This window comes from Narcine bancroftii, chromosome 1 (genome assembly GCF_036971445.1).
Source record: "Narcine bancroftii isolate sNarBan1 chromosome 1, sNarBan1.hap1, whole genome shotgun sequence".
Lineage (NCBI taxonomy): Eukaryota > Metazoa > Chordata > Chondrichthyes > Torpediniformes > Narcinidae > Narcine > Narcine bancroftii.
The window spans coordinates 381,396,238-381,423,576 of NC_091469.1; the positions used below are offsets into that span (position 1 = coordinate 381,396,238).

Here is a 27,339-nt window from a genome sequence, read left to right on the forward strand (position 1 = left end):
TGAGTTTAAAGGAATGAAAGGTAATCATATTCATACATTTGATTCTGATGGAATTTAAGTGGGACTAATTTTAGGAATAGTGTGAGCCAGCAAAATCAAGAGCAGTTTCTTCTCTGAGATGGTTGAGACTGTCGAGTTATTGACTCCAAAAGTCAGTGTTGTTGAGGGTGAGAGAGACTTTGGACTGGAGATTAATTGAGAGAGTTATGACTATTGGATTAGATTAACCATGATTACATTGAAGAGCAAAGTAGACATGAGAGGCCTGGTGTATTTTGTCTACTATTTCTGATGTTACTTTGAAAATTTTAATTGTTGCATTTTTTCAAATATATTGTCTTTCACTTTCTACACTCATAATAAGACTTTTTTGCAACCGTTCAGCCAGTTTTAATAATTCTACATATTTGTTCACCTACCCTCATTTGATCTCAGGGGTTAGTTTAATGCTCCAAATAGATTACCATGCCTGTGAGTAGCCAGTGTTAAGCAACAATGACTCAAGCCTGCTTTTGATCATGGTTCCCTCATTAAGAATGCAAGTTTATGAAATTATCCATGGCAACAATATGTATTCTTTTATCAAGATAGGGTGATTGAATTTTTAACCCTTTATCATTGTAGTGAGAATTTGAGGGCCTTTTGCAGTGATTATTGGAAAATGTGTTACTTGTCAATTCAGCCGAGGTACTTGGATCCAAACTCTTTTGATGCACAGCTGCCAAACAATTCCACAAATTGCCTTCAGCTTGGTTGCTTTAATTTACTAAATAAATTACATGTGCAGATCTGTTCCATGTAGATGATAATTTGACCTAATTCTAGTTCAATTATCCATGACAATTTTTGTATTTATTCCAATCTCAATGAGTTTCTTATCATTTTATCTTCTGTTTCTCTGACACCTCATCCAATTTAATTGTAAACATAAAACAGTACAACACAGCAAAGGAACAAGCCCTTTGGCACACTAACGCCATCTGCCTGTACATGGTCCATGTATTTCCTGTCTGTCCATATGCCTGACTAAATGCCTCTCAAATGTGGCCATCAAGTATGCTTCTGCCATCACCCCTGGCAGCATGTTCCAGCCACCCACCACTAACAGTATATTTTTTAAAAATTCTTGCAATGCAAATCTCTTTTAAACATCCCCCTTTTCATTTTTAAATCTACACCTCTACTATTTGACATTTCCACCTTGGGAGAAAATCTCTAAATATGCACCCTGCTGATGCCTTGTGTAATTTTTAGTGATACAGCACGGTAACAGACCCTTCTGGCCCATGAACCCATGCCACCCAATTACACCACATGATCAATTAACCGACTGATCCATGTATCTTTGGAACATGGGAGGAAATCCATACAGTCATGGGAAGGCCACAATCGGAGCACCGGATGCAGTAGATGACTCCTGTAGATTCACAAGTGAAGTGTTGCAGCCTTCTTTCTCTACATTGGAGAGATTGGATGCAGGCTGGGAGATTGCTTCACTGAGCCCCTTTGCTCTGTCCACATCAATGGCAGGGATCTCCGAGTGGCCAACCATTTCAATGGCATCCTGCACTGCCAAACTCAGACCACCCGTAAATTGGAAGAACAACAACTACTATTCCATCTGGGCACTCTCCAACCAGTTAGTATTAACATCAACTTCTCCGGTTAATGCTAGCACACTCTCTTTCTCTCTCTTCCCAATCCCTCTCTCTTTCCTCCAGCTCTCCACCCCTTTCCTCTTTATTCACAGAGCTATCACTCCTCCCCCTCTTTGCTGGTGTGCCCTCCCTCCCTCCCTTAACCGCCTATTACCTTCTGCCGGTGGGACTGTGCTCTTCCTCCTGGCCCTCCTCGACCACCATTTTACTTAGATATTGATAAAGGCCTCAAGCCTGAAATGTTGGTTGTATACCTTTGCTATTTAAAGTACACTGTTTGACTTGCTGAGTTTCTCTTTGACTTCAATTACAGTGTCTGCAGACTGGTGTTTTACAACATACTGGTGAGCCTCAGCATACTATAGTGTGATAACCAGAAATGTGCATAGTTTTCCAAATATGGCCTAAGCAATCTGTTGTATAACTGCAACATATCTCCCCAGCTTTTGTATTCTGTCTGACCAATGAGAGCAAGCATGTCATATGCCTTCTTGACCACCATATCTACTTATTGTAGACAGCCGCTTTTATTGGCTGTCTGTACCCCGCTGCAGCCACTGTACTCGCTGCAATACTATTGCACATGCGCGAGTCCCCGCGAAGGAGATGGAGCTTGGTTGGTGGCGGACGCCATATCCAGAGGTTCCTGTTATACATTATATTGTGAATTTAACAGTAAAGTATTTGTCAGAGGTTGCCATTTTGTATTGTCCTGTTATTTGATGCATCTACAAACATGGTGTCAGAAGTCTAAACTTGAAGCCTTCAAGTGAAAAGTGAGTAACCAATGCCACGTTTGCAACACATTTGTTACTGTGCCATAATGGCAGACGGATTCAGAAGGCCTGACCCGCTCATGTTTGAAGGCAATGTGGTCAAGAATTGGCACGTATTCGAACAAGAATACAACATTTTCATTGCAGCAGCGCATAGCGATAAGTCTGCCCAAGTCAAAGCATACATTTTACTAAATTTAGCGGACTCTGAGGCCTTCAAAAGGGAAAGGTCATTCGTATATGCAAACGAGGTGTGTGAAGGGGTTATTGTTCTCAGCCCTGCTGAGTCAAGAGAGGACCCCGAGTGTTCAAAAAGAAAATTTTGAGAAATGTGCAATCCACAAAAGAACAACAGAAAGGCACAGATTAAATACCAGAAACCAGAGTCCTGGCGAGTCGATTCACTTGTATGTCAGTGACCTAAAATTCAGGGGCAAGGACCTGTGACTTCAGAGCACTCTGCGATGAGTTGATTAAAGGCAGGATGGTCTGCGACATCTGCGATGAAGTTATGAGAAAGGCACTAATGCTTGCAAAGATCACCTCTGTGTCTGGTTTAAGAAACCATGGAAGAGAACAGCAAAAAGCTTGCCCCTCCGCAGCAGCAAGGCACGAGCATAGACGCAGTCCAGGCAGGACCTGCGAACAGGTAGTGGCTGAAAACCAGATAAGACAAAGCCAACTCAGCCCTGCTATGCTCTCACCCAGGACGGACTGTGGTAACTGCAGTGGCAACCATGTGGCAAGAGATGTGCCACATGCCGGAAATGGAACCATTTCAGCAGATGCTGCTGAGCTAGACAGCAACTCACACCGAGTCCCAGATACAGAAGGATGATTAGCCAGTTGGAATCTGAGAAAGGACTAACCAACTCAGATGACTAGTATTGCGTTGATGGATTGACTCTGCAGATGGCAGGAGACCCAACAAGAATCAGAAGAAATAATGAAGCATTTGTAACAATGAAGATCAATGGTAAAGCAACAGATATGAAAGTTGACCCAAAGAATGTTCAACCTACTGAGGAAGTCTTCAAGCCCACTGAGTGGGTGTCATCAGTGGTGGCTGCTAAGGAAAAAGACAAGAGATCTGGATCTGCATCGACCAAAGAGACCTCAATACAGCTTTAAAACGACCACACCATCTAATGCATACCGTGGAGGAAGCTGCCACGCAGTTGACCGATGCGACCATTTTTTTTTTCTGTTTTGGACGTAAAGCGTTCCCTCTGGCAAATCAAACTTGATTACAAGTCATCACTGCTGACCACATTCGGCACAAGTTTCGGCTGATACAGATTCCTGCAAGTGCCATTTGAATGAAGTATTTCAAAGATCAATAGAGGAAATCTTTGTGGGGTATCCCTATGCCATCATTGTTGATGACATTCTCGTAGGTGGCAAAAACTTAGAAGAACACAATGCAAATTTTGACAGACCCCAGAAGGTTCATCTTGAGCTCAACCCCGGAAGTGCAGGTTTTGACTAAACCAGGTTGGTTATGTAGGGCATGTTTTCACAGGAGAAGGCCTGAAGGCTGAAGGCGGACCCTTCAAAGACTAAAGCAATCAGTGAAATGCCAGTACCGACAGATGTGACAGTGCTACGATGTTTCCTGGGCGTGGTCAACTACCTGAGCATATTCAATCCGAACACTAGTGATCTTAATGCCCCGCAAAGGCAGTTGATGCATAAAGATGTGGTTTGGTCCTGGCATTCCACGCATTAAAAAGGCATACGTCATCCCCTCCTGTTCTACCGTACTATGATGTGCACAGACCAGACATGCTAACCTGTGATGCATTACTACTGTCTGGGTGCAGCATGCCTGCAGGATGGGAAACCAGTGCCCTACACATCCAGGTCACTCACCACCACAGAGACAAGATGCCCCCAAATAGAGACGGTGTTGTTGGCAGTAGTTTTCACCTGCTCAAAATTTAACGACTACATTTATGGTAGATCAGTGACCATAGAGACAGACCACTTACCTTTGGTCACAATTCTGAAAAAAAACAATCAATGCGGCCCCTGCACGATTACAAAGAATAATGCTCAGACATCAGAAATACAACGTGACTTCAATTTACAAGTGCGGAAAAGAAATGCACTTAGCCAGCAAGCTGAGGAAGAGGACATGTTTGATATAATGACAGTAATGCACATCTCCTTTTCTCGGTTAGAGCAACTGAGACAACACATGGGTGAAGATACAACTTTGAGGACACTGAGCACTTTTATCAAGGGTTGCTGGCCTGAAAAGCAGTGCAGCCCATCACCTGAAATGTAACCCTACTTCCCATTCTGGGACGAATTACTCATCGATGATGGAATCATAATGAAAGGCCTGAGAGCAGTAGTTCAGAGTTCACTGCCAAACATTTATGTCAACAACCTGCACAAAGGACACCCAGGGGCAGGAGCAACCAAATGCAGGGCTAGAGACATAGTTTTTTGGCCGGGGATAACCAAGGACATAGACCAGGAGGTACAAGCTTGCTCAGTGTGCGATAGCAGACTGCACCAACAGAAAGAGCCGCTGCAGCTTCACGTGGTGCCGGAGCTCCCCTGGTCAACCGTGGCAACAGACATCTTCGAAAGGCACGGTCAACAGTATTTGGTTCTTGTTGATTCATACTCTGGATAGTTTGAGATAGACCTTTTACCCAATGTCACCTCATCGGCAGTCATTATCAAGTTAAAAAGACACTTTTCAGTGCATGGGGCCCCCTACACCCTGCTGTCAGACAATGGCACCCAGTTGGCCAGTGAGAAATTCAGACGCTTTGCAACAACATGGGATATCAACCACGTCATTAGCAGCCCAGAAAACCCACAGTCAAACGGGTTGGCTGAAAGAACCGTAAAGAGCATAAAGCAACTCATGGCAAAGTCCCATAGGGAAAATATAAATGTGTTCCTAAACCTGCTGAACCTAAGGTACATCCCCGGTGACGGCATATTGGGTTCTCTGGCCCAACAACTTGTGTCCAGGCAGACATGGAGGACTCTGCCTGTGCCAAGGAGACTCTTGGAGCCTAAGCTAAAGAACCCACAAGAAATCTAATCCCAACTGCTGAACAGGAGGCTAATACAGAAAAGGTGCTATGACAGAAACAGCCGGCCACTCGTGCCATTAACAGAAGGGCAAGTCATGAGGATGCAGACTCCACAAGGCTATGACTGTATGGGCATAGTTGAAAGGAGCTGCCAGGGTCCCAGGTCATACCTGGTAAAATCAGTTGGAAGGGTGTATTAGACCCTACCCATAAGGGAGCCATCCCCAACCCAAACCATTCCTGATGAGACTATAAACCAGAATCTGGAACATGAACCTGGGGTAGGCGGAGCTCCCTCAGTAACAAATGGCCACAACCCCGAGACCACGGATGGCACATCCTTTCAAACGATGGCACCCCAAGCATCCACTTCCACCAATAGCTACTACATAACATGCTTCGGGTGCACTTGTAAGCCCAACCCAAATTATCGGGATTAAACTGGGCTGACTATTCACTGCTGAACTATAATTATTGTAATGTATGACACCTACATGGATTGTGGTATATGAAAGGGATTGCCCAAGAAAGGGGATGTAGACAGCCGCTTTTATTGGCTGTCTTCACGTGCTGCAGCCACTGTACTCGCTTCGATGCTATTATGCATGTGTGAGTCCCCACGAAGCGTACTAGTTGAAAAAGGAGATGGAGCTTGGTTGGTGGCGGTCATCATTTCCGGGGGCTCTTGAACATTGCTTTACTGTTAAATTCACAATATATTCATCAGAGGTTACCGTTTTGTGTTGTCTGGTTATTGGCTTCATCAACAAACACTTATGTTCTACTTTCAGGGACCCATGGACTTGTACCTCAAGATCCTTTTACGTCAATGTTTCCAAAGGTTCTATCATTTAGTATTTATCTTCATCTTACAGTTGACCTTCAAAATGGATCACCTCACACTTGTCTACCCAAATTTTGAGCTGATCTCTATCTTGCTATATCCATTGACAACCTTGTTGTCTGCAACTTGTGTAATCTGCTATCTTGCTCATCAAACCATCTGCATTTTCATCCACATCATTAATGTACATTGCAAACACTGATCCTTGTGGAAGATCACTGGTCACAGACCTCCAGTCAGAATATAATCTCTCTACAATATTGGCTATTCTCAGTTTTTAGGGACCTCACCAGTGGCTAAAATCCTGGGAAGATCTTGGGGACTTGTTCACCTTAATGGTGTTCAAGACCCTTAATATCAAGATTCTCTAAAATATCAAAATGCCTCTCCCTAATCTTGCCGTCATCCATGTTCTTCTCTTTGGTGAATACTGATCTACTTGCTCTGTCTCCCTGCATAAATCTTGTATTCTTGTGGACCTACCCTTTTACCCAACTAATCTCTTGCTCCTAACATATCTTAAAATCCCTTGGTATTTCTCTTTATTTTACTTGCCAGATATAGTTCATGGCCCTTTTAGTCCTAATATCAAGTCTTCCTGTTCCAATTATATTCTTCATGAACCTTCCTTTATTTTTTTCACTAAACTTGGCTTCTCTGTTGTCATCAGTTATTGAACATTACCATCCTTATCATTGATCCTCACAGGAACATGCTGGTCCTGAGCTCGAATCAATTGGCCTTTTTAAAAACTTCTACCTGTCAGATGTGAATTTGCTTTTAAACAGCCATTCCCAACCAACTTTCTCCAGTTTCTGCCCTAATGCTATTTCAATTAACCTCGCCCACCCCCTCCTCAAAATTTAACAGAAGAGTGAAGCAAGAATATTGCTCCACTCTGCAACCTCCTTTTGTAAATGTTTATTTTCTGTAACAGGACAGAACATTAAGTTTTGTAATTGTTTTGATTCTGTCAGTGATAATCTCCTTATTGCTTGACATTCAAAAACTAAAATGCTCCATTCAATGTGTGTTGCCAACCACAACCATTGAAGAAAATGTTCTGTAATTCTTAGTACCCTACTAAACTGAAAGGTTAAAGTACAGTGAGCTGAATCTGACATTTGCTCATCCAAAAGGACTACATGATTAGCTTAGCAGTTAGTATGATTCTATAACAGGACCAGCAATCCAGATTCAAATCTGCCATTGTAAGGAATTCTCCAACTAGATTTTTTCCAATTTTCTCTCGTGTTCCAAAGTCTATGGGGTTTGTAGGTTTATTGGGGAAAAACGGACTTGTGGGCCGGAAAGGCCTGTTGCTATGCTGTATCTCTAAATTAAAGGTATCTTTACCTCCTAATTTTGTTTCTACAGAGTTTTAGGTTTGGAGTCTGTTTTAGTAGCTAATGGGACTATTCACTTGTAGTGCCGGTTTGTGGGTGCAACCATCTTTAGCAGCTGACAGAATGGTCAGAAAGCTTTCTGTGATCAAATGAACATTTGCCTGGATTTGCATGTCTAAGTAGATGCTCTAGAGAAGAGACAATAGTAATAGTCTTTCTTTTGGAGGATGGGCAGGGGTAGAGAGAAGTTGCTCCAAGCTGCTGTTGATCTCAAATTCTTTTCTTTTCCCATATTCAGCTCTCCAAGTCGAATACCAGTTCAAACTGAGGGGGCAAATCAGAGACCTTTCAGGCACCTGCCAGGACTGCTATTAAGCTGGCCTCCAGGAGGCACTTAAGAAGAGTCCATTGGTGACTTCTCTGTGGCACAAACCTAAATTTGGCACACTTGGTAATGAGCATTGCAGCTCTAAAGTTGTATAATACTCTGCAGCACATTATTAACATGTGGAATGGATTTGAAGGTCTTGGATTAAACTAGCTCACATCCCACAATCATTTCAATAAGCCAAAACAAGAAGTTGCTGGAGGAAGTCAGTGTATCAGGCAGTATCCATGACAACAAAGGGATGGTTGATATTTTGGTCAAGGGCCTGTACATCAGGATGGAGTACAAAAGGGGAGAGAGCCAGTATAAAGAGGTGAGGGGAAGAGTAAGTCACAGGCTGGTGATAGGTGGAGGGTTTGATGGGCATATGGAGCCAGGTGAGGAAGGGAAGGATGGAGATAGCATAGGGCTGCAGATTATGGAATCTGCTAAGAAAAGAAGGCAATGAGTGGAACCAGATAAAGGAGGAATGATGACCAGGTGGGAACAGTAGGAGACCGAGATAGAGTACTCACTTGGGTGGGGGGGTTGGGTGGATGATCCCCAGATGTAGTAGGTTGGGGGATGGGAAATAACTAAGTAAAGGGGCAGGGGGATGGTTGAAGAAAGAGGGATGTGTGACCTAGGTGGATCAGAAGGAGAGAAACAAGAACAGAGGGGGTGTTGGTTACCTGAAATTGCCATTGTGTTGTAAACTACCCAGGTCCAATGTAAGGTGCTGTCCCTCTACTTTGCATCTGATCTCAACTTGGCAATGGAGGAGTTTGAGGTCTGACTGGTCCACATGGGAAGGGGAATTAAAATGGCTGGCAACCAGGAGCTCAAGATTTCCATTGCAAATAGAACCAGGTTGGTTTCACATTGAGAGCCCCAAATGTTGGTGGAGGGGCATGTTAAATTCTGCTCCATTGGAGGAGCTGTTTACGACCCAGATGGTGGTGAGGGAGGTGGTGTAGGGACAAGTATTGCACCTCCAATGGTTGCAGGGAAAGGACATCGAAACAGGGAGGGATGGGTAGGAAAAGATGAGTGAAACTGAATCACGGAGATGGTGGTTCTAGTGGAAAGCAGAATGGTGGGGGTGTTCTGACTAATGGTATCTTTGGGTCCTGTATTTCCTCCCCAACTGATTGCATCTGCCCACCAATCCTCCCTTACCAGATAGCAGTTTCTTGTCTCCACATCACCTCTTAGCCTCTGTGACTATCTCCACACTTTCCTCCCCAAGGTGGCTTCATCTGTCCAGCAAACTATTTCATCACCTACTAACTCCTGCCTCACCCCTCCCCCTCTATCTTGGGTATCTCCCCTTTACACTCTCACTACAGATGCAGGGTACGTGACTCAAAAACATCAATCATTCGTCACCTGCTGAGTTTGTCCAATAGGTCACTGATGAATTGTCTTGTGCAATATATGGTTCATTGAACATGTGGTGAATTGCTACTTAGCCATGGTAAAGTGTTTGAATTTGGTTTATTTGTTAGAAGTTTGGTGTAACATAGACTAGGTATTTGCATTTATTTCCCTTGAGGAGGAGGTGTTGGCAGCTTTGGAGCCTGAGCAAGTCCATTCTCAGACCTTGCAGATGTCTGAGAGGAAATTGAGGTCCTTGCAGAGATATTTGCTTCATTTTTGATCTTGTGTGAAGTGTCAGAAGACTGGAAAGTGGTTGAAGTGCTACTATTTAAAAAAGGCAGGAAGGGCAAGCCAGGGATCTACAATCCAGTGAGCCTAATGTTCATAGTGGAATGCTGCTGAAGTGTATTTGAGGGGCAGCATTTGTAAAGGCAGGGAGGTGATCATCTTGGTTCTGTGCCATTTCACAAAACATTTTTTTGAAGAAATTACTTAGATAGGTGATGAGGGTAAGGTGTTGGACATTGAATTGGCAAGGTTTTAGCAAAACCCATATAGCAGATTAGTCTGGAAAGTTAAATCATATGGAATCTAAGGTGTGTGGGCTAATTGGACTAAAAATTGGCTTGATGGAAGGTCAGAGGATAGTAGTGTAGGGTTTCTTTTCTAATTGGGTGCCTGTGCCATTGGTGAACCACAGGAGTTGGTGCTGGATTCACTGTTAACATAAACAGCTTGGATGGCAATGTAGTTGATGCAATTAATAAATTTGCAAATGACAACAATTGATTGTGTAATGGACAGTGACGAGGTTACCTAAATTTACAACAGAAAGATCAATTGGTTAGAATTGGCGAATGGAATTTAACTGACAAGTGGGAGGTGTACTATAGTAAGTCAAACCAAGACAGGATTTGCACAGTAAATGGTGGAGTCCGAGAAAGAAAGTTGTAGAGGGGAGAGACCTGGAAGTACAATTACATTGTTTCCTTTAATGTGGTGTCTCAGATGGATAGGGTGATGAAAAAGGGATTTGGTATATTTCCCATCATTTGGCAGGGTATTTAGTGCAAACATTGATACCTCGCAATACAGCCGATGAGACCACACTTTGGATGGTTGTGTACGTTTCCAGCCACCCAGGTATGGAAAGGAGATAAAAATGTTGGAGTAGGGGCAGAGGTAATTCACCAGGCTGTTTTTTGGGTTGGGGGGGCTTGAGTTATAGGGAGACATTAGATAGTCTCAGTCCTTCATTCCTCGAGCATAGGAGGTGATGGGATGATCTTGTAGACATTTATAAAATCATGAGGTGCATAGGAAAAGTAAGCACTCAGATTTTTCCCCAGTATAGATGATTCTAGAACGAGAGAGTATGGATGGGTGAGAAGGGAGAGATTTAAGAGTGGTAACTTTTTCACTCATAACCCATATTTGGAGCAAGCTGCCAGAAGAAACTAGAAGTGGGTACAATTATGATGTTGAAAAGACATTTGGAAAGATGTATGGATAAGAATTTCAAAAGATGTAGACAGAATGCAGGCAAATAGGAGCTGCCCAAAATGCCAGCCGGGCGGCATGGATGATTTGGACTGAAGGGTCTCTTCTATGCTGTTGGCCTCTAGGACTTGATACACTGCATGATTCAGCGAAGATCTCAGTCACACTGACATCAAGTTGCTTCCCAGAAAGAGGGAAATGTGACATTGATGGAGAGAAGACATTGGTAGACTAATCATGGGATAAGTAATTCTAATGTTCCTTAAGTCTTGGGTAGATGATGGGTAAATTTGTAGATTCTTGCATTTGAAATTTGAAGAAAGATTCTATTGTATAATTGTTCAAGTTATAACCATTGTAAATGAACTTTTTTTTGACAGGAGTGAATATTGGGGAAGTTCTGGATAAGCGTTACAGTGTATATGGTTACACTGGTCAAGGTGTTTTCAGTAACGTTGTACGTGCCAGAGACATGGCGAGAGCTAGCCAGGAGGTGGCAGTCAAAATCATCCGGAACAATGAACTCATGTAAGTCAATTCCAAACGAAAGCTGGACAATAATGAGAGCATTCTTCCATGCCAAGTGTGACGTGCAATGTGCGGACATCATTCCTGAAGCAGAGGCCATATATATTTTTAAAAAGTTGAAATTCAAAGCTTCTTTTGCAGACAAAGGAACTGTATGAAGTAAGATGGCCCATCGCCTTCCTGTGGCAATCAGCTCTGCAGAATAAATGGTTGCTCAGGTTTCCAGTGGTTGCCTTCCAGAAGGCACAACCAGGATATTTCTAATAGCTGATGAAGGCCTGCAAACTATAATGATGGGTAATATTGCATGGCAATCTATATGTGAATTATTGATTGAATTTATTTCCATGACAGATTTTAAAGTTTGATTTTTTTTAAATCATATACTTGGTACTTTTTCCTATTTAGAATAGTAAATTTTCTGGGTTTTGGAGGTGTTCTGAGTTGCTCCATTGCAATTTGTTGATGGATGGAATTAGCTGGATCCATGGTGAAAGAAAAAGTGCATTGGATAGCAGTCAAATGGCCTGCATAATCCTGAATAGTCTTGTTGTTTGGCATTGTTGGAAACCAGGCAATCAAATTTTCTTCCATTATACTATTGACGTGAGCCTTGCAAATAATGGAAAATTTTTGGAGAAGTAGGATCCAAGTTGCTCCATAATACTAGCCTTCCCACTTCTTGTAACTTCAGTAATTTTGTAACTGGCCTGGTTCAGTTTTGAGTTCAGTGATATTCTCCAGAATGTTGATGGCAGTGGGTTAGGTGCAGTAATGATCATGACTGTCAGGGGAGGCAGCTGATTTTGTCTCAGAGAAGGTAATAGCTGTCATTTAGAGAATTTTTCTTTCTCGTGCTTGAATGCTAAGTGAGCAATGTTCAGAGTTACAAATAAAAACATAGAAATGCAGCTATCAATGAACATGCCCACTTCTGACTGTATGTTTGAGGAAATGTCAGTGTAGCATCTAAAGATAGTGAGGCACTGGAGAACTTTGCTAATGTTCAGTGGCCAAAGGAATAGTGTTTAACAACCACAGCCATCTTCCTTTATGCCAACTATGGCTTTGCCAGCGGTGTTTTTCCCTTTAATTCCCATTGAATTCATTTCTAACAGGACCCTTGATGCAAAGGGTTTCATCGCATTACACAATTTGACTGCATGGGTTATCCACAGGGGTTCTGGTTTCCACTGGGGATTAGGTTAATTGGGTGTAAATTGGGCGGCTTGGGCCGAAATGGCCTGTTACCATGCTGAATGTCTAAATTTAAAATAATTTTTATTTAATTGACTATCACATTGAGCACAATTGTGCCACATAACACAATACTGGTGGCTTTGTGTAGTTGGGGTTTAGTTATTAATGCTGATGTGGCATTCAATCCTAACAATATTGTATATCTGTACAGCCAAGTGATTAATCCCTTGTCTTGGTTCTCCCTCCATCTCCAGCTATATCCTCGGAAATTTGGTCTTGCGAGTGATTTGTTCTAAATAATGGCTATTGAAGTCTCCTACTTGTTGAATAACCTTGCTGTCCAGAGTTCCTTTCAAATAGCATTCAACCTGAAAAAATAAATGATTCATTAGCTGTATAGGTTGGTATTGCCAGGCTTAATTTGGTGGTATTTGACCTGAAATCAAAAGTCTTTGTGGGGGCTAGAGTTAATGGTGAGGATTATAAAATGACCACCTCTGTTTGGCTTGGGCTCCTGGTGGCATAGAGCATGAAAATATACAAGTTTGGAATGTTGGTTAAACTTATATTTTTCCATTTTTATTTCATTTGGTACAACTGAGTGCCTAACTGGCCCATTTTAGAAGCCAAATAAAAGTCACCCCTTCTGCTATGGATTTCTGTACAAAGACGATGGTCAAGTTGATGAATTTTTATCTTGCCGTTTTTTTGTTTCCTGTTCATGGGCGATAGAGGCTGCGTCATGAAATACATTTCTTTAAATTTTTGATTAGTAGGCAAATTTAGGGTTTATGGGGAACAGGTGGGTAAGTGGAGCAGAGTCCAGGACCAGATTGTGATGTTAATGGTGAAGAAGGCTCGATGGCCAACTCCTGCTCCCATTTCTTGTGTACTAACTGTGTAGGATTAGAATTTATTCTCCAGAATGTTAATCCAGAGTTCTGAATTCGGTAAAACAATCATAATGCTGTTGTACTTGTGGCCATGTTCACAATACTATTAAGGGTATTCTTTGTATAATCTACATTTCCTTCTCAACTCTGGAAAATGTATCCTTGGGTCTGTGATTGTACTAGTACTGTTTGGTTAATAATGACTCTGTAGTTGTTTTTCCCAAACTGTACATCACATTGCACATCTCTGTATGAAATTCTAACTGCTGTAGAGTATCCCATCTTGTCTGTCCTCCTGAAGTAAGCTGCATATTGTTTCAATGGAATCATAGAATTGTTCCTTTTCATCTATTCTCGCTGCTGGATGTTATTCCCCAGAATGGTTCTTCTTTTCCCATTAGAACATTACAGCACAGGCCCTTTGGTCCAGATGTTGTGCCGACCTACATTTTCCTACCTAAAAAAAATGCTAAACCCTTCCTACCTTGTAACCCTCTATTTTTCCTTTGTCCATGTACCTCTTTCAGGATATTTAAATGCCCTTCATGTTTTAGCCTCCACCACCACCCCTGGTAAGGCATTCCAGGCACCTACTCTCTGTGTGTATAAAAAAAACTTTGCCCCTGCTATGTCACCTAAGCTTTCCCCCCTTCACTTTGTACGGATATTCCTTGGTGCTTGCTGTTCCTGGGAAAAAAAATGCTGGCTGTCCACACATTATCTATGTATCTTAGAATCTTACAGACCTCTACCTAGCTCTGTTAATCTTGCCTCATAAGACATTTTTATTACCCTGCAAATTATTTTCATTCATTGTTTATCCAGACTTAGAATAATAGGGCCATGTATCTGCATCAAATATGATGCCCAAGTTAAACTAAAACTCTGCTTGCACATGATCCTTCTATTCCCTGCATATTCATGTCAATGTTGATGTCTCAAATGCTACCAATTATCTGATTCCACTATTCAGTGCAGAAAAAAAATAAATCACTTAAATCTCCTTTTAACTCTTTTCCCCTCTCCCCACCACCTTCAATCATGTCCTCAAATATGTCAAATCCTTACCCTGGGTAGAAGGTTCTGACCGTTAATCTTATCAATGACCCTCATAACTTTATGATTTCAGAGAAAACAAGGCAAGTTTGTTCAACTCATCCTCCTAGCTCATGCTCTCTGATCCAGGTGATGTCCTGGTAAATCTCTTCCTTAAGCTTTCTAACTCCCCTCTCCCAGCTTTGTCAACATTGACCTTTTAACCTTGTCTGGTTGTAAGTGCAACCTTTCTCCCTTCTGCACCCTCTTGTGAGTCTGGAAATACGTCGCTTCCTCTTCACTCCAGATCATCCCAGCCCCAGGTTTTCATTCTCCACCAGGACTGCAGAGAGCCAAGGGGGCAGCTGAGCCTTATCGGGGATGCCTATTGCTGGACTTGCCCACCTCCTCAGGATGAAGGAAAGCTTTCCTCACCTTTCCAGCAGCACCTGGCTTCTGCGGTGGAACATTGGCAGTCACTGCACCTGCAAAAGCATTCACACGAGCACAATCCTGCAACCCCTGGGGCTGTCCCGGTGGGAAAATCCCTGCCTCTCAGTGCCCCACAGGCAGGCAGTCAACCTGTTGGCACACACACGGCTTCAACTCAGACATTCGCCTCAGCTTTGATCCCTTGGCTGCTCAGCACTTGTATGCACCCATTCCTTGCCCTCGCAGCATGGCCCCAACCATTGCCCAAAACCCGAGGTTCTCTGCACAGTTCGTCTGCCCGCGCTATTGGTCTACGCTCCACTCCACTCTGTTGTTTCCCCCCTCCCCCCCCAACCTCCAAAATATAGTCCCAAGGAGATTGCCTTGTGTAAGCATGAATGGAAATCTCTGGAGAGGGTCACACACTCGGACAGTTAGTCAGAATATGCTGCAGCCCAGGGAGCGGCTCCATGTACTGGGGAGCCAGGCCGAAGTGCCTGCGTACAGGGGCTGATTACAGTATGTTTATTTTTGATCTGTAAAGGTAGACCCTGATTTACCATAATCTTTGACTTGCAATATAAGTCCTGGAACAGAACCCCATTGTAAGTCAGGGTCCAAAGTTTCATACAGCTGTAACATCTGCTGTGCCTTTCTAAAATTTTCTTAGATTGAAGCATTAATAACATTTCTGAGAGGTAATTTATGATTTTGAATAACCGTTTCTTGCTGTGAATGACCAGATTTACAGGGACACAAGATAACATGTAGAAAGTGCAGAAGAGGCGCACATGATTATTTAATCATCTGAATTGGCTAGGTTTTACGATTCTGAGAGCCATCACAGCTTCAGTATGTGTCGTCTTTAGTTGTGCCTTGACTGCTTTCTGCCACTGCTTGACCCTTCCTCTAAGGCTTAAGGGGCATCCACATGTATCCTTAACTAGATTGCATGATTAGATAGTGTCAAACAATGTGTTTCACTTTATTGGCATTTGGACTTCACCACCAGAATAAAAATGTGGTTGATTCTATTTGTATGACAGGCAGAAGACTGGTTTGAAGGAGCTGGAGTTCCTGAAAAAGTTGAATGATGCAGATCCTGATGACAAGTTCCATTGCTTGAGACTCTTCCGGCATTTCTACCACAAGCAACATCTCTGCTTGGTCTTTGAACCTCTGAGGTAACTGGCTGTTAAATAACCTTGTAAATATAAATCTCTTGCCCAATCCCACTTACTGCCAATACTTGGCTAATGTGTGGTAGAAGCACACAAAACTAGTTGGTTTGGTTTTCTAATAGCTTGCCTTGTGATTGAGATGAGTCTCATCTCTGGGTGACTGTCATGCACAGAGGTCACACAGTGGATGTTTAGTGTTTAGAATATTATCTACAAGAATCAATGGAAATAAATTACTGAAGCCCGATTGTTTAAGAAGCTTCGAGTGCAAGTGGTTGTAGATCATCATACAATGCATTTGGCAGAATATATTCTTGGGTGAATTAAGGAAATTGTGCTCTTTTAATGATTAATATCTATGCCTGTTTTATGTTTCAATAAAGTAAATTTCACTTTGCAGAAATTAAGCTACCATTCTGTAGTTTATAGTTAATAAGTGTTTTTGAGTTTTTCATACTTGATGGTATAAATAATTCCTTGGCACCATTTGGAGAATTATTTCCTCCCTCAATCGACTACCAAAAAAGAACATTTTCCTCAGTCTTAAACTGTCAACAACAAACTAACTTCATAAATCCTTTTAAATAAGAGGACCAAAATCTTGAAAATAAGAAACTTGCAGTGTGTCTAGCATTTCTGTGATTTTTGTCAAACCAGGCAGGTTTTGAATTCCTAAGATCTAGTTCCATGATATTAAAGCTTCTACAAATGTCTGGTAGACCAATGCTCATCTATTGATGAGGTGCCCTGTGGTTGGTTGTCCATGAAATATTTATGATTTATTACTTTAAAATCCAATCTGTGGGATCAATTTATTAACTGGATCTGATCAAATAATTTTTCTGTGTGGTTGCTTACCAGACCCTTGTTCAGTGTTATAACCATATAACCGTTTATGGCATGGAAACAGGCCATCTTGGCCCTTCAAGTCCACGCCAGTTCACTCAAACAATTCCTCTAGATCTCCCTGCCTATTGTCTGCCCATAACCCTCCAACCCTCTCCTATCCATGTATATATCCAGTCTCCTCTTGAATGAAAGAATTGATTCTGCCTCAACTATTTCTTCCAGAATACATGGTTCTTCCTGAATACATGGTTAATATCTGAATTAACTTTGAGAATCATTATTTTAAAACTAATCAGATGCGATAAAAGAGAAGTACATCCCTTAGCTATGTCAGTCTATTCATTTTTCTATCGAACTGGAATCTTGTGGTGGTCGATCAACAGCAGAGTAATATTGATGCTGAATGGTTGCCCACATGCAGGCAAGGCTCAGAACCAAGCCTTTTGTTTCAGCTATTATCTTCAACATGCTTTTTCTGCTTCCCTTGATTTTGATGCTGTGGAGCGTATTTAATCGCTGATGATTAGCCTTGTTCATAATATTTTAATGCAGTTATCTCAAATGTTAACATTTGATTTCGTCAGTATACGTGCATCACTGTGTAAGGGAGAACAAATAAATCACACTGATGTGATCTTGTTCAGTTTGATTTATAGGGCTATGTATTACAATCCCTGATGTTTCTATTATGTACATTTTTTTTCCCCTGCACCTTCCATCTTCCCAACTAAAAAGTCCTCTTGATCCTAGTTTATCATCTGTCACATGCAGAGATTGTTTATGCTCAAGAACTTTGAGGTTTGTTGAGCAAATTCAAAGAAAGCAAATGAACCACAGTATCCAGTGAACATGTAACATGATAAATGAAAAATATTATTTTAAAAAGTAAATTCGGATCCATTTTGTTTAAAGAATTGTTAATTTTAGTTAACTTCACTTTTCAACCCTGTTTAATAAAAATTATAAGTATGAATATGATCAGTTCCAAAATAAGATGTTTCCTATTAGTGTAAAAGCAGTTGTGGAGATAGAATCATGTATCCTCCCAGCAAAAAAGTAAAATGGAATATTTTTGTGACTTATTCACCTCATCTCACTTAAAAGTTAAAGGAGTGCATGGATTGTGACTTGTTTGAAACAGTCGCTGTCTGAAGTATGCAAAGTTATTTTGTTTTTCTGTTGAAACTTAAAGTTGAAATGGTTATTTATTTTCCACTCTGATTTCCTATCTACTTTCTGTGCTGGAAAGCCCAGCCCAGCACCTTTCTATATCTCCACTCCTACTCAGTTGCATGCTCAATACTGAATGAACAAAATTTTCATTGACTCTTGTGAAGGTTGAATCTGTTGTCTTCAGTCCCTGAACCACCTATATTTTTTTGGGCCTTCCACCTATTTGAAACCGAAATAATGATTTTAATGAATGGGACAGCAGGCTCCAAGGGCCAGGTGTCCTACTGCTCTTAATTCTTCAGATCCTTTGAAAATATGATGCAATATTGCCATAATGATGAACTTCAGATCATGTATCTCACTTTTATAATATTTCCCGTCCATTGCTGCTTCATCTCATTTGCTCCTGAGTGCCTAATTCATGCCTTGATTCAATGTTTGAATATTCTAATGCATGTCTGATGGGCCTTTGTTACCCTTTGTAACATTGTGGTCACCAAAAGTTCTGTCCATATAAAACTTGCATCAAGGCCCATATACCCATGAGTTGCATATTTACTGATCTCTGTTGGCTCTGGGGAAAGCAGTGGCTTGTTTCCCCATTCATTTTTAAATTCAATAGCCTTGCTCCTAAATGTAATCCTAAAAGGCAGTGCAGATAGTGCAATGCAATTACAGTGCCAGCGACCCGGGTTCGAATCTGCCACTATCTATAAGAAGCTTGGACGTTATCCTTGATTCTTCCCACATTCCAAAGACGTGGAATTTGTAGGTTAAATGATGTATTTGGGCGGCACAGGCTTGTGGGTTGGAAAGGCCGATTACCGTGCTTTATCTCCACATTAAAATAATTTCCTCTTTTTTTTCCCCCAATATTTTTATTGGTTTTATCAAATAAATATTCCATATTCTATTTTCATGTTTAAAGATAAATAAAAGCAACTTTTTTTAAGTAACCATTTGTCTTGGTGAATATCTGTTGTTGCTGAGTTTTGGGGTCCTCTGGGCTCGTAACATTTTATAACAATAAAATTTCTTTGGCTTGGCTTCGCGGACGAAGATTTATGAAGGGGGTAAAAAGTCCACGTCAGCTGCAGGCTCGTTTGTGGCTGACAAGTCCGATGCGGGACAGGCAGACACGATTGCAGCGGTTGCAGGGGAAAATTGGTGGGTTGGGGTTGGGTGTTGGGTTTTTCCTCCTCTGCCTTTTGTCAGTGAGGTAGGCTCTGCGGTCTTCTTCAAAGGAGGTTGCTGCCCGCCAAACTGTGAGGCGCCAAGATGCACGGTTTGAGGCGATATCAGCCCACTGGCGGTGGTCAATGTGGCAGGCACCAAGAGATTTCTTTAGGCAGTCCTTGTACCTTTTCTTTGGTGCACCTCTGTCACGGTGGCCAGTGGAGAGCTCGCCATATAACACGATCTTGGGAAGGCGATGGTCCTCCATTCTGGAGACGTGACCCATCCAGCGCAGCTGGATCTTCAGCAGCGTGGACTCGATGCTGTCGACCTCTGCCATCTCGAGTACTTCGACGTTAGGGATGTAAGCGCTCCAATGGATGTTGAGGATGGAGCGGAGACAACGCTGGTGGAAGTGTTCTAGGAGCCGTAGGTGGTGCCGGTAGAGGACCCATGATTCGGAGCCGAACAGGAGTGTGGGTATGACAACGGCTCTGTATACGCTTATCTTTGTGAGGTTTTTCAGTTGGTTGTTTTTCCAGACTCTTTTGTGTAGTCTTCCAAAGGTGCTATTTGCCTTGGCGAGTCTGTTGTCTATCTCATTGTCGATCCTTGCATCTGATGAAATGGTGCAGCCGAGATAGGTAAACTGGTTGACCGTTTTGAGTTTTGTGTGCCCGATGGAGATGTGGGGGGGCTGGTAATCATGGTGGGGAGCTGGCTGATGGAGGACCTCAGTTTTCTTCAGGCTGACTTCCAGGCCAAACATTTTGGCAGTTTCCGCAAAGCAGGACGTCAAGCGCTGAAGAGCTGGCTCTGAATGGGCAACTAAAGCGGCATCGTCTGCAAAGAGTAGTTCACGGACAAGTTTCTCTTGTGTCTTGGTGTGAGCTTGCAGGCGCCTCAGATTGAAGAGACTGCCATCCGTGCGGTACCGGATATAAACAGCGTCTTCATTGTTGGGGTCTTTCATGGCTTGGTTCAGCATCATGCTGAAGAAGATTGAAAAGAGGGTTGGTGCGAGAACACAGCCTTGCTTCACGCCATTGTTAATGGAGAAGGGTTCAGAGAGCTCATTGCTGTATCTGACCCGACCTTGTTGGTTTTCGTGCAGTTGGATAATCATGTTGAGGAACTTTGGGGGACATCCGATGCGCTCTAGTATTTGCCAAAGCCCTTTCCTGCTCACGGTGTCGAAGGCTTTGGTGAGGTCAACAAAGGTGATGTAGAGTCCTTTGTTTTGTTCTCAGCATTTTTCTTGGAGCTGTCTGAGGGCAAAGACCATGTCAGTAGTTCCTCTGTTTGCGCGAAAGCCGCATTGTGATTCTGGGAGAATATTCTCGGCGACACTAGGTATTATTCTATTTAGTAGAATCCTAGCGAAGATTTTGCCTGCAATGGAGAGCAACGTGATTCCCCTGTAGTTTGAGCAGTCTGATTTCTCGCCTTTGTTTTTGTACAGGGTGATGATGGTGGCATCACGAAGATCCTGAGGCAGTTTACCTTGGTCCCAACAAAGCTTGAAAAACTCATGCAGTTTGGCATGCAGAGTTTTGCCGCCAGCCTTCCAGACTTCTGGGGGGATTCCATCCATACCTGCTGCTTTGCCACTTTTCAGTTGTTCGATTGCCTTATATGTCTCATCCAGGGTGGGAACCTCATCCAGCTCTAGCCTTAGGGGCTGTTGAGGGAGCTGGAGCAGGGTGGAATCTTGGACTGAGCGGTTGGCACTGAAAAGAGATTGGAAGTGTTCTGACCATCGGTTGAGGATGGAGATCTTGTCGCTGAGGAGGACTTTGCCGTCTGAGCTGCGCAGCGGGCTTTGGACTTGGGGTGAGGGGCCGTACACAGCCTTTAGAGCCTCGTAGAAACCCCTGAAGTCGCCAATGTCCGCGCTGAGCTGGGTTCGTTTGGCGAGGCTAGTCCACCACTCATTTTGGATCTCCTGGAGTTTGCGCTGAAGATGGCTGCATGCGCGACGGAAGGCTTGTTTCTTCTCTGGACAGGACGGCTTTGTAAGGTGAGCCTGGTGGGCAGCTCGCTTCTTTGCCAGCAGCTCCTGGATTTCCTGGCTGTTTTCGTCAAACCAGTCCTTGTTTTTTCTGGAGGAGAAGCCCAGTACCTCTTCAGTGGATTGCAGTATGGTAGTCTTCAACTGATCCCAGAGGGTTTCAGGGGACGGGTCCGTGAGGCGGATTGCATCGTCGAGCTTTGCTTTGAGATTTGCCTGGAAGTTTCTTCTCGCTTCGTCTGACTGCAGGTTTCCAACATTGAACCTCTTTCTGGGGGCTTTATTGTTCCTGGGCTTTGGTTTGAAGTGAAGGTTGAGCTGCCTCGGTCGAGTGGGGCAGGGGGAGGCCCCGATCCGGGTAGAGAGTGGGAGGCGGCGGCCCCAGTCCAGGCATAGGGTGAGCTGCGGCGGCCTCGGCCCCGGTCCGGGCAGTATGGACCGACCTAGGAGGGGAGGCAGGCCCCTCCAGCCCGGGTAAGAAACCTGCATAGGAGAAGGCCACTCCGATATAAAACCTACGACCCAAGGACCTCGCTGCCACGTCCCAGCTTGCTTGGCCACGGCACACGAACCATGGGTGTAAAGGGTGGGGCCAGTACTGCGCGCACTGCACTCCACCTAAAAGCTCCTTTGCGCAGGCCCGAGGACAGGTCCACGTCCTCCCCCTCCACGTCCTCCCCCTCCACGTCCTCCCCCTCCACGTCCTCCCCCTCCACGTCCTCCCCCTCCACGTCCTCCCCCTCCACGTCCTCCCCCTCCACGTCCTCCCCCTCCACGTCCTCCCCCTCCACGTCCTCCCCCTCCACGTCCTCCCCCTCCACGTCCTCCCCCTCCACGTCCTCCCCCTCCACGTCCTCCCCCTCCACGTCCTCCCCCTCCACGTCCTCCCCCTCCACGTCCTCCCCCTCCACGTCCTCCCCCTCCACGTCCTCCCCCTCCACGTCCTCCCCCTCCACGTCCTCCCCCTCCACGTCCTCCCCCTCCACGTCCTCCCCCTCCACGTCCTCCCCCTCCACGTCCTCCCCCTCCACGTCCTCCCCCTCCACGTCCTCCCCCTCCACGTCCTCCCCCTCCACGTCCTCCCCCTCCACGTCCTCCCCCTCCACGTCCTCCCCCTCCACGTCCTCCCCCTCCACGTCCTCCCCCTCCACGTCCTCCCCCTCCACGTCCTCTCCCTCCACGCCTTCCCCCTCAAAAGATGCTCACAAACTCAAGCTAGCATGCTGGAACATCAGAACCATGCTAGACAAGGCTGACAGCCACCGACCTGAACGTCGGTCTGCCCTCATTGCACATGAACTCCTCAGACTTGACATCGACATAGCCGCTCTCAGTGAAGTCCGCCTGGCAGATGTAGGCAGCCTCCAAGAACGCGGCGCGGGCTACACACTCTACTGGTCTGGCAAGCCTTCGGATGAACGACGCCTATCTGGTGTAGGCTTCATGGTCAAGAGCTTCATTGCCTCCAAACTCGAAAACCTTCCGATAGGCCTCTCGGACCGAATCATGTCCATGCGACTCCCCCTTCAGAACAAGCGTCACATCACCCTCATCAGTGTCTATGCTCCAACCCTCCAGGCGGAACCAGCAGAAAAGGACAAGTTCTACACCGACCTGCGCAACCTCATCCAAAGCACCCCTACAGCTGACAAGGTTGTCATCCTGGGCGACTTCAACGCTCGTGTCGGCAAAGACTCAGAAACCTGGCCAGGAATCCTGGGCAAGCATGGCGTCGGCAAGTGCAACGACAATGGGCGCCTCCTGTTGGAGCTCTGCGCAGAACAGCGGCTTGTCATTACAAACACCCTTTTTCAGCAGAGGGACAGCCTTAAGACCACCTGGATGCATCCCCGATCCAAACACTGGCACCTCCTGGACTACATCCTGGTGCGAGAAAGTGACAAACGAGATGTGCTCCACACCAGGGTCATGCCTAGCGCGGAATGCCACACTGACCACCGGCTGGTTCGCATCGAGGCCGCCACCGTCTACCCTTCGCCCGGACCGGGGCCGGGGCCGCTACTGCTCTCCCTGTGCCTGGACTGGGGCCGCCGCCTCCCACTCCCTGTCCGGACCGGGGCCTCCGCCTGTCTCACTTGACCGAGGCCGGGGCCGCCATCTCCCCCTTGCTCCTGCCCGTATCGGGGCCGCCGCCGTCTACCCTTTGCCCGGACCGGGGCCGGGGCCGCTGCTGCTCTCCCTGTGCCTGGACTGGGGCCGCCGCCTCCCACTCCCTGTCTGGACCGGGGCCTCAGCCTGTCTCACTCGACCGAGGCCGGGGCCGCCGTCTCCCCCTTGCTCCTGCCCGTATCGCGGCCGTCGCCGCCGTTAATTATTTGCATCAATAAAGTATTAGCAAATCTCATAGCAATACAAATAGTACTGAGACCTATGTTATATTAAAAAGAAAGGTAAAAAGAAAAACACTATACTAATTATCTAATTCAATCCCATCCCTTTGGAGATTATTAGTCTCCGACTAATAATAAAAAAAGGTAAACATTGGGTTAAAAAACCAAAAACTAGTTATCTTACAAATTTTGAAAATAATTAAGAAGAGAACTCTATTAAAAAAACAAAGTTAAGATTAATTTCAGTAGTGGAACATCGAATTTTTTCCAAAGTCAGAGTCGCGTGATGAAGTAGTGGCCGGTCCAGCCCTCTCCAGAGAAAAGGAAAAAAAGTCAGTAAAAAACAGCCTAATAAACACAAAACACAGGAAAAAGAAGATAAAGTTACAAGGAAGAGCCAGGAGATGGCGCCGAAAAGAGAGAAAGCAAGAATGACAGAGAAAAGAGAAGAAAGAAAATCCCTGGGGGAAAAAAGATGGCCTTACCTGCACATAGGGGCAGGGAGCCACTGTGAAGAGGATTGACCGACTCCTGAAGCTTTTAGGTGCCCGGAGGAGAGGTGACCTCCTGACCAGCAGACTACAAAAATGGCTCATGGAGCCAAACAAAGGTGCACAACTGCGCATGTGCAGTACGAAAACAAAAGGAAAAGAAGACACCGGTGGGAGGGGCGCCCAGCTGAGGGACAGACAGCAGCGGGGCGCCCAGCTGAGGGGTGTCCAGCAAAGAGACGCTCAACTGGGGGACGCCCAGAGTCAGGAAGAGCAGGAGAGGGGCGAACAAGGATATGAGGAGCATAGAGACAGAAGTGGCTCACCAGAAAGAGCTGAAGAGACACACACACAGAGAAGAGAGGAAGAAGACACAGACACAGAAAAAGAGAAGGAGAAGACCAAGATCTACACAGGAAAGAAAAGGTAAAGCAAATACAGACTATAGATAGAGACTTTTTTGAAGACCAAATAAGGTCATTAAAAGAAATGCTAACACTTGAATTTAATACAATTAAAAGAAAAATGGTAAGAGCAGAAGACAAAATGCAAAGTTTAGAGTTGGCCATGACAGAAATAGGGAAAAGGGTAGAAAATGTGGAAGAAAGAGAAACTGCTGTAGAAGTGGAAATAAATGAATTAAGAGGAAAATTGGAAGAAAGAGAAAGAAATTAAGAAGACAAAGGATTTGTTATCCCAAAAAATTGACATGTTGGAAAACTACAGTAGGCGAAACAACATAAAAATAGTAAGCCTGAAAGAGGGCAAAGAAGGGATAGACATGAAGGAATTTATAAAAAGATGGATCCCGAAGGTGTTGGGAGCGACAGACCTACAAGAAGAAATAGAAATGGCACACAGAGCACTAGTACAGAAGCCGCAACCACACCAAGAGCCGAGATCCATTTTAATAAAACTTCTAAGATGTATAACAAGAGAGAACATATTGGAGTGGGCAAGGAATAAAGTAAAGGAAGACAAGCAGCCGTTGGAATATAAGGGACAGAAAATATTTTTTTTACCCGGACATAAGTTTTGAACTTTTAAAGAAGAGGAATGAGTTCAATACGGCGAAAGCGATTTTATGGAAGAAAGGCTATAACTTTATGCTGAGATACCCAGCAGTACTCAAGGTATTTATCCCTGGAAAACAGAATAGACTGTTCTCGGATCCAAAGAAACCCCAAGAATTCGCAGATCATTTGCAGGACAGGAGACAAGATGAGGAGGAGTAATGAGAAAGAAGACTGGAAAGAAAATGTATAAAAATACATAATAATATAAAATAGAGACAATGTATATACAGAGGTTTAAAGTTGTACAGAAAATGAATAGTGTTTCTCTGGGTGGGAGCTGGGGAGGGGGGGAAACCGTCACTGCGAAATCAGTTGTGGCTTGCGAGTATGATCACAAACCAAATGGAAAGGGGAGTTGTGGTTGCTCAGCAAGGGACTAGGGGCAACCCAAAGAAGGGGGGTTTAAATGTCATTTGGGGTCAAAGTGTTATTGGTTGTGGGGATTGTTGGGGTATTTTATGTTTTAAGCGTGTTGTCATATATTGAGATAAATAAGGAAAACTTTAAAAAAAACACAATAATGGAAGAAAGGGGGTAGGGGTGCTGAGGAGGCGAAAAAGAAGTGAAAACAAAGATATAAGATGGCTATGTTGAATTATATGACCATAAACATTAATGGAATACATAACCAAATTAAAAGGAAGAGGCGACTAACAATACTCAAAAAGGAAAAAATAGATATAGCTTTTGTACAGTAAACGCATCTGACTGAGTTGGAGCATAGCAAATTGAAGAGAGACTGGGTAGGGCACGTAGAGGCAGCATCATACAATTGAAAAACTTGGGATGTAGCCATACCAGTTAACAAAAATGTACCAATCAAGATAAAAGAGGAAATAGCAGAGCCAGTGGGAAGGTATATAATAATAAAGTGTCAGGTATACTCAGAATTTTGGAATTTGCTCAATATATATGCACCTAATGATGAAGATCAAGAGTTTATGCAGGATATTTTTTTTGAAGATAGCAGATACACAGGGAAACATTCTGATGGGGGAGGTGGGGTGGATTTTAACCCTAATTTGGATCCAGTGCTGGATAAAACTGGAAAGATAACAAACAAAAAGAATAAAGTAGCCATATTTATGGTTAAATTGATGCAAGAAATGAAACTAATGGATATATGGAGGAGGCAACATCCAAAAGAGAGGGAATATTCATACTACTCAAGTAGGCACAGGTCATACTCAAGGATTGATATGTTTTTGTTGTCGGCCCAAATTCAAGGGCGAGTAAGGAAAACTTGAGTATAAAGCTAGATTACTATCTGATCATTCACCCCTGCTATTAGTAATAAAACTGGAGGACATCCCACCAAGACCATAAAGATGGAGGTTAAACCCCATGCTACTTAAAAGACAGGAATTTAGGGAGTTTATTGAATGCCAAATTAAAACATACTTTGAGATAAACACAGAGTCTGTAAAAGATAAGATTATACTATGGGTATGAAAGGCTATGAAAGCCTTTGTTAGAGGACAGACAATAAGCTATGTAACTAAGATGAAAAAGGAATACAACCGGGAAGTAGAACAGTTGGAAAGGGAGATAGCAATTACAGAAAAAGAATTAGTGAAAAGGGAGGATATAAAGAAAAAGACAGAGTTGGCGGACAAAAAAAATAAAATACGAACTGTTACAAACGTACCAGGTGGCAAAGAACATAATGAAAACCAAACAAAGGTATTACGAATAGGGAGAAAAAAAACACATAAAATATTGTCCTGGCAACTTAAAATAGAACAAGCTAAAAGAACCATATTGGCAACAAGGAAAAAGGATAAACAAATCACATACAACCCAATAGAGATCAATGAAAACTTTAAAGAATTTTATAAGCAACTATACCAAACCACGAATGAAGGAAAAAAATGATAAAATAGGTGAGTCTTTAGCTAAAATCGAATTGCCACAACTGCAAGTAGAGGATCAAAGTAAACTGATAAAACCGTTTGAAATAGAGAAAGTACAGGACATAATAAGAAAGCTACCAAACAATAAAACACCAGGGGA

The 27,339-nt window shown here is 43.8% G+C and overlaps 1 protein-coding gene across 5 annotated transcripts in view; it reads left to right on the forward strand.

Moving 5' to 3' along the window:
* The window catches only part of LOC138751327 (serine/threonine-protein kinase PRP4 homolog), a 115,357-nt gene that overhangs the window by 65,900 nt on the left and 22,118 nt on the right, over positions 1-27,339 (forward strand). For all 5 annotated transcript variants that reach the window (XM_069913488.1, XM_069913483.1, XM_069913484.1 and 2 more), the window contains 2 exons: positions 11,311-11,458; positions 16,065-16,202. In XM_069913488.1, coding sequence (XP_069769589.1) covers positions 11,311-11,458; positions 16,065-16,202 — 286 coding nt within the window. The remainder of the gene's footprint in view (positions 1-11,310; positions 11,459-16,064; positions 16,203-27,339) is intronic.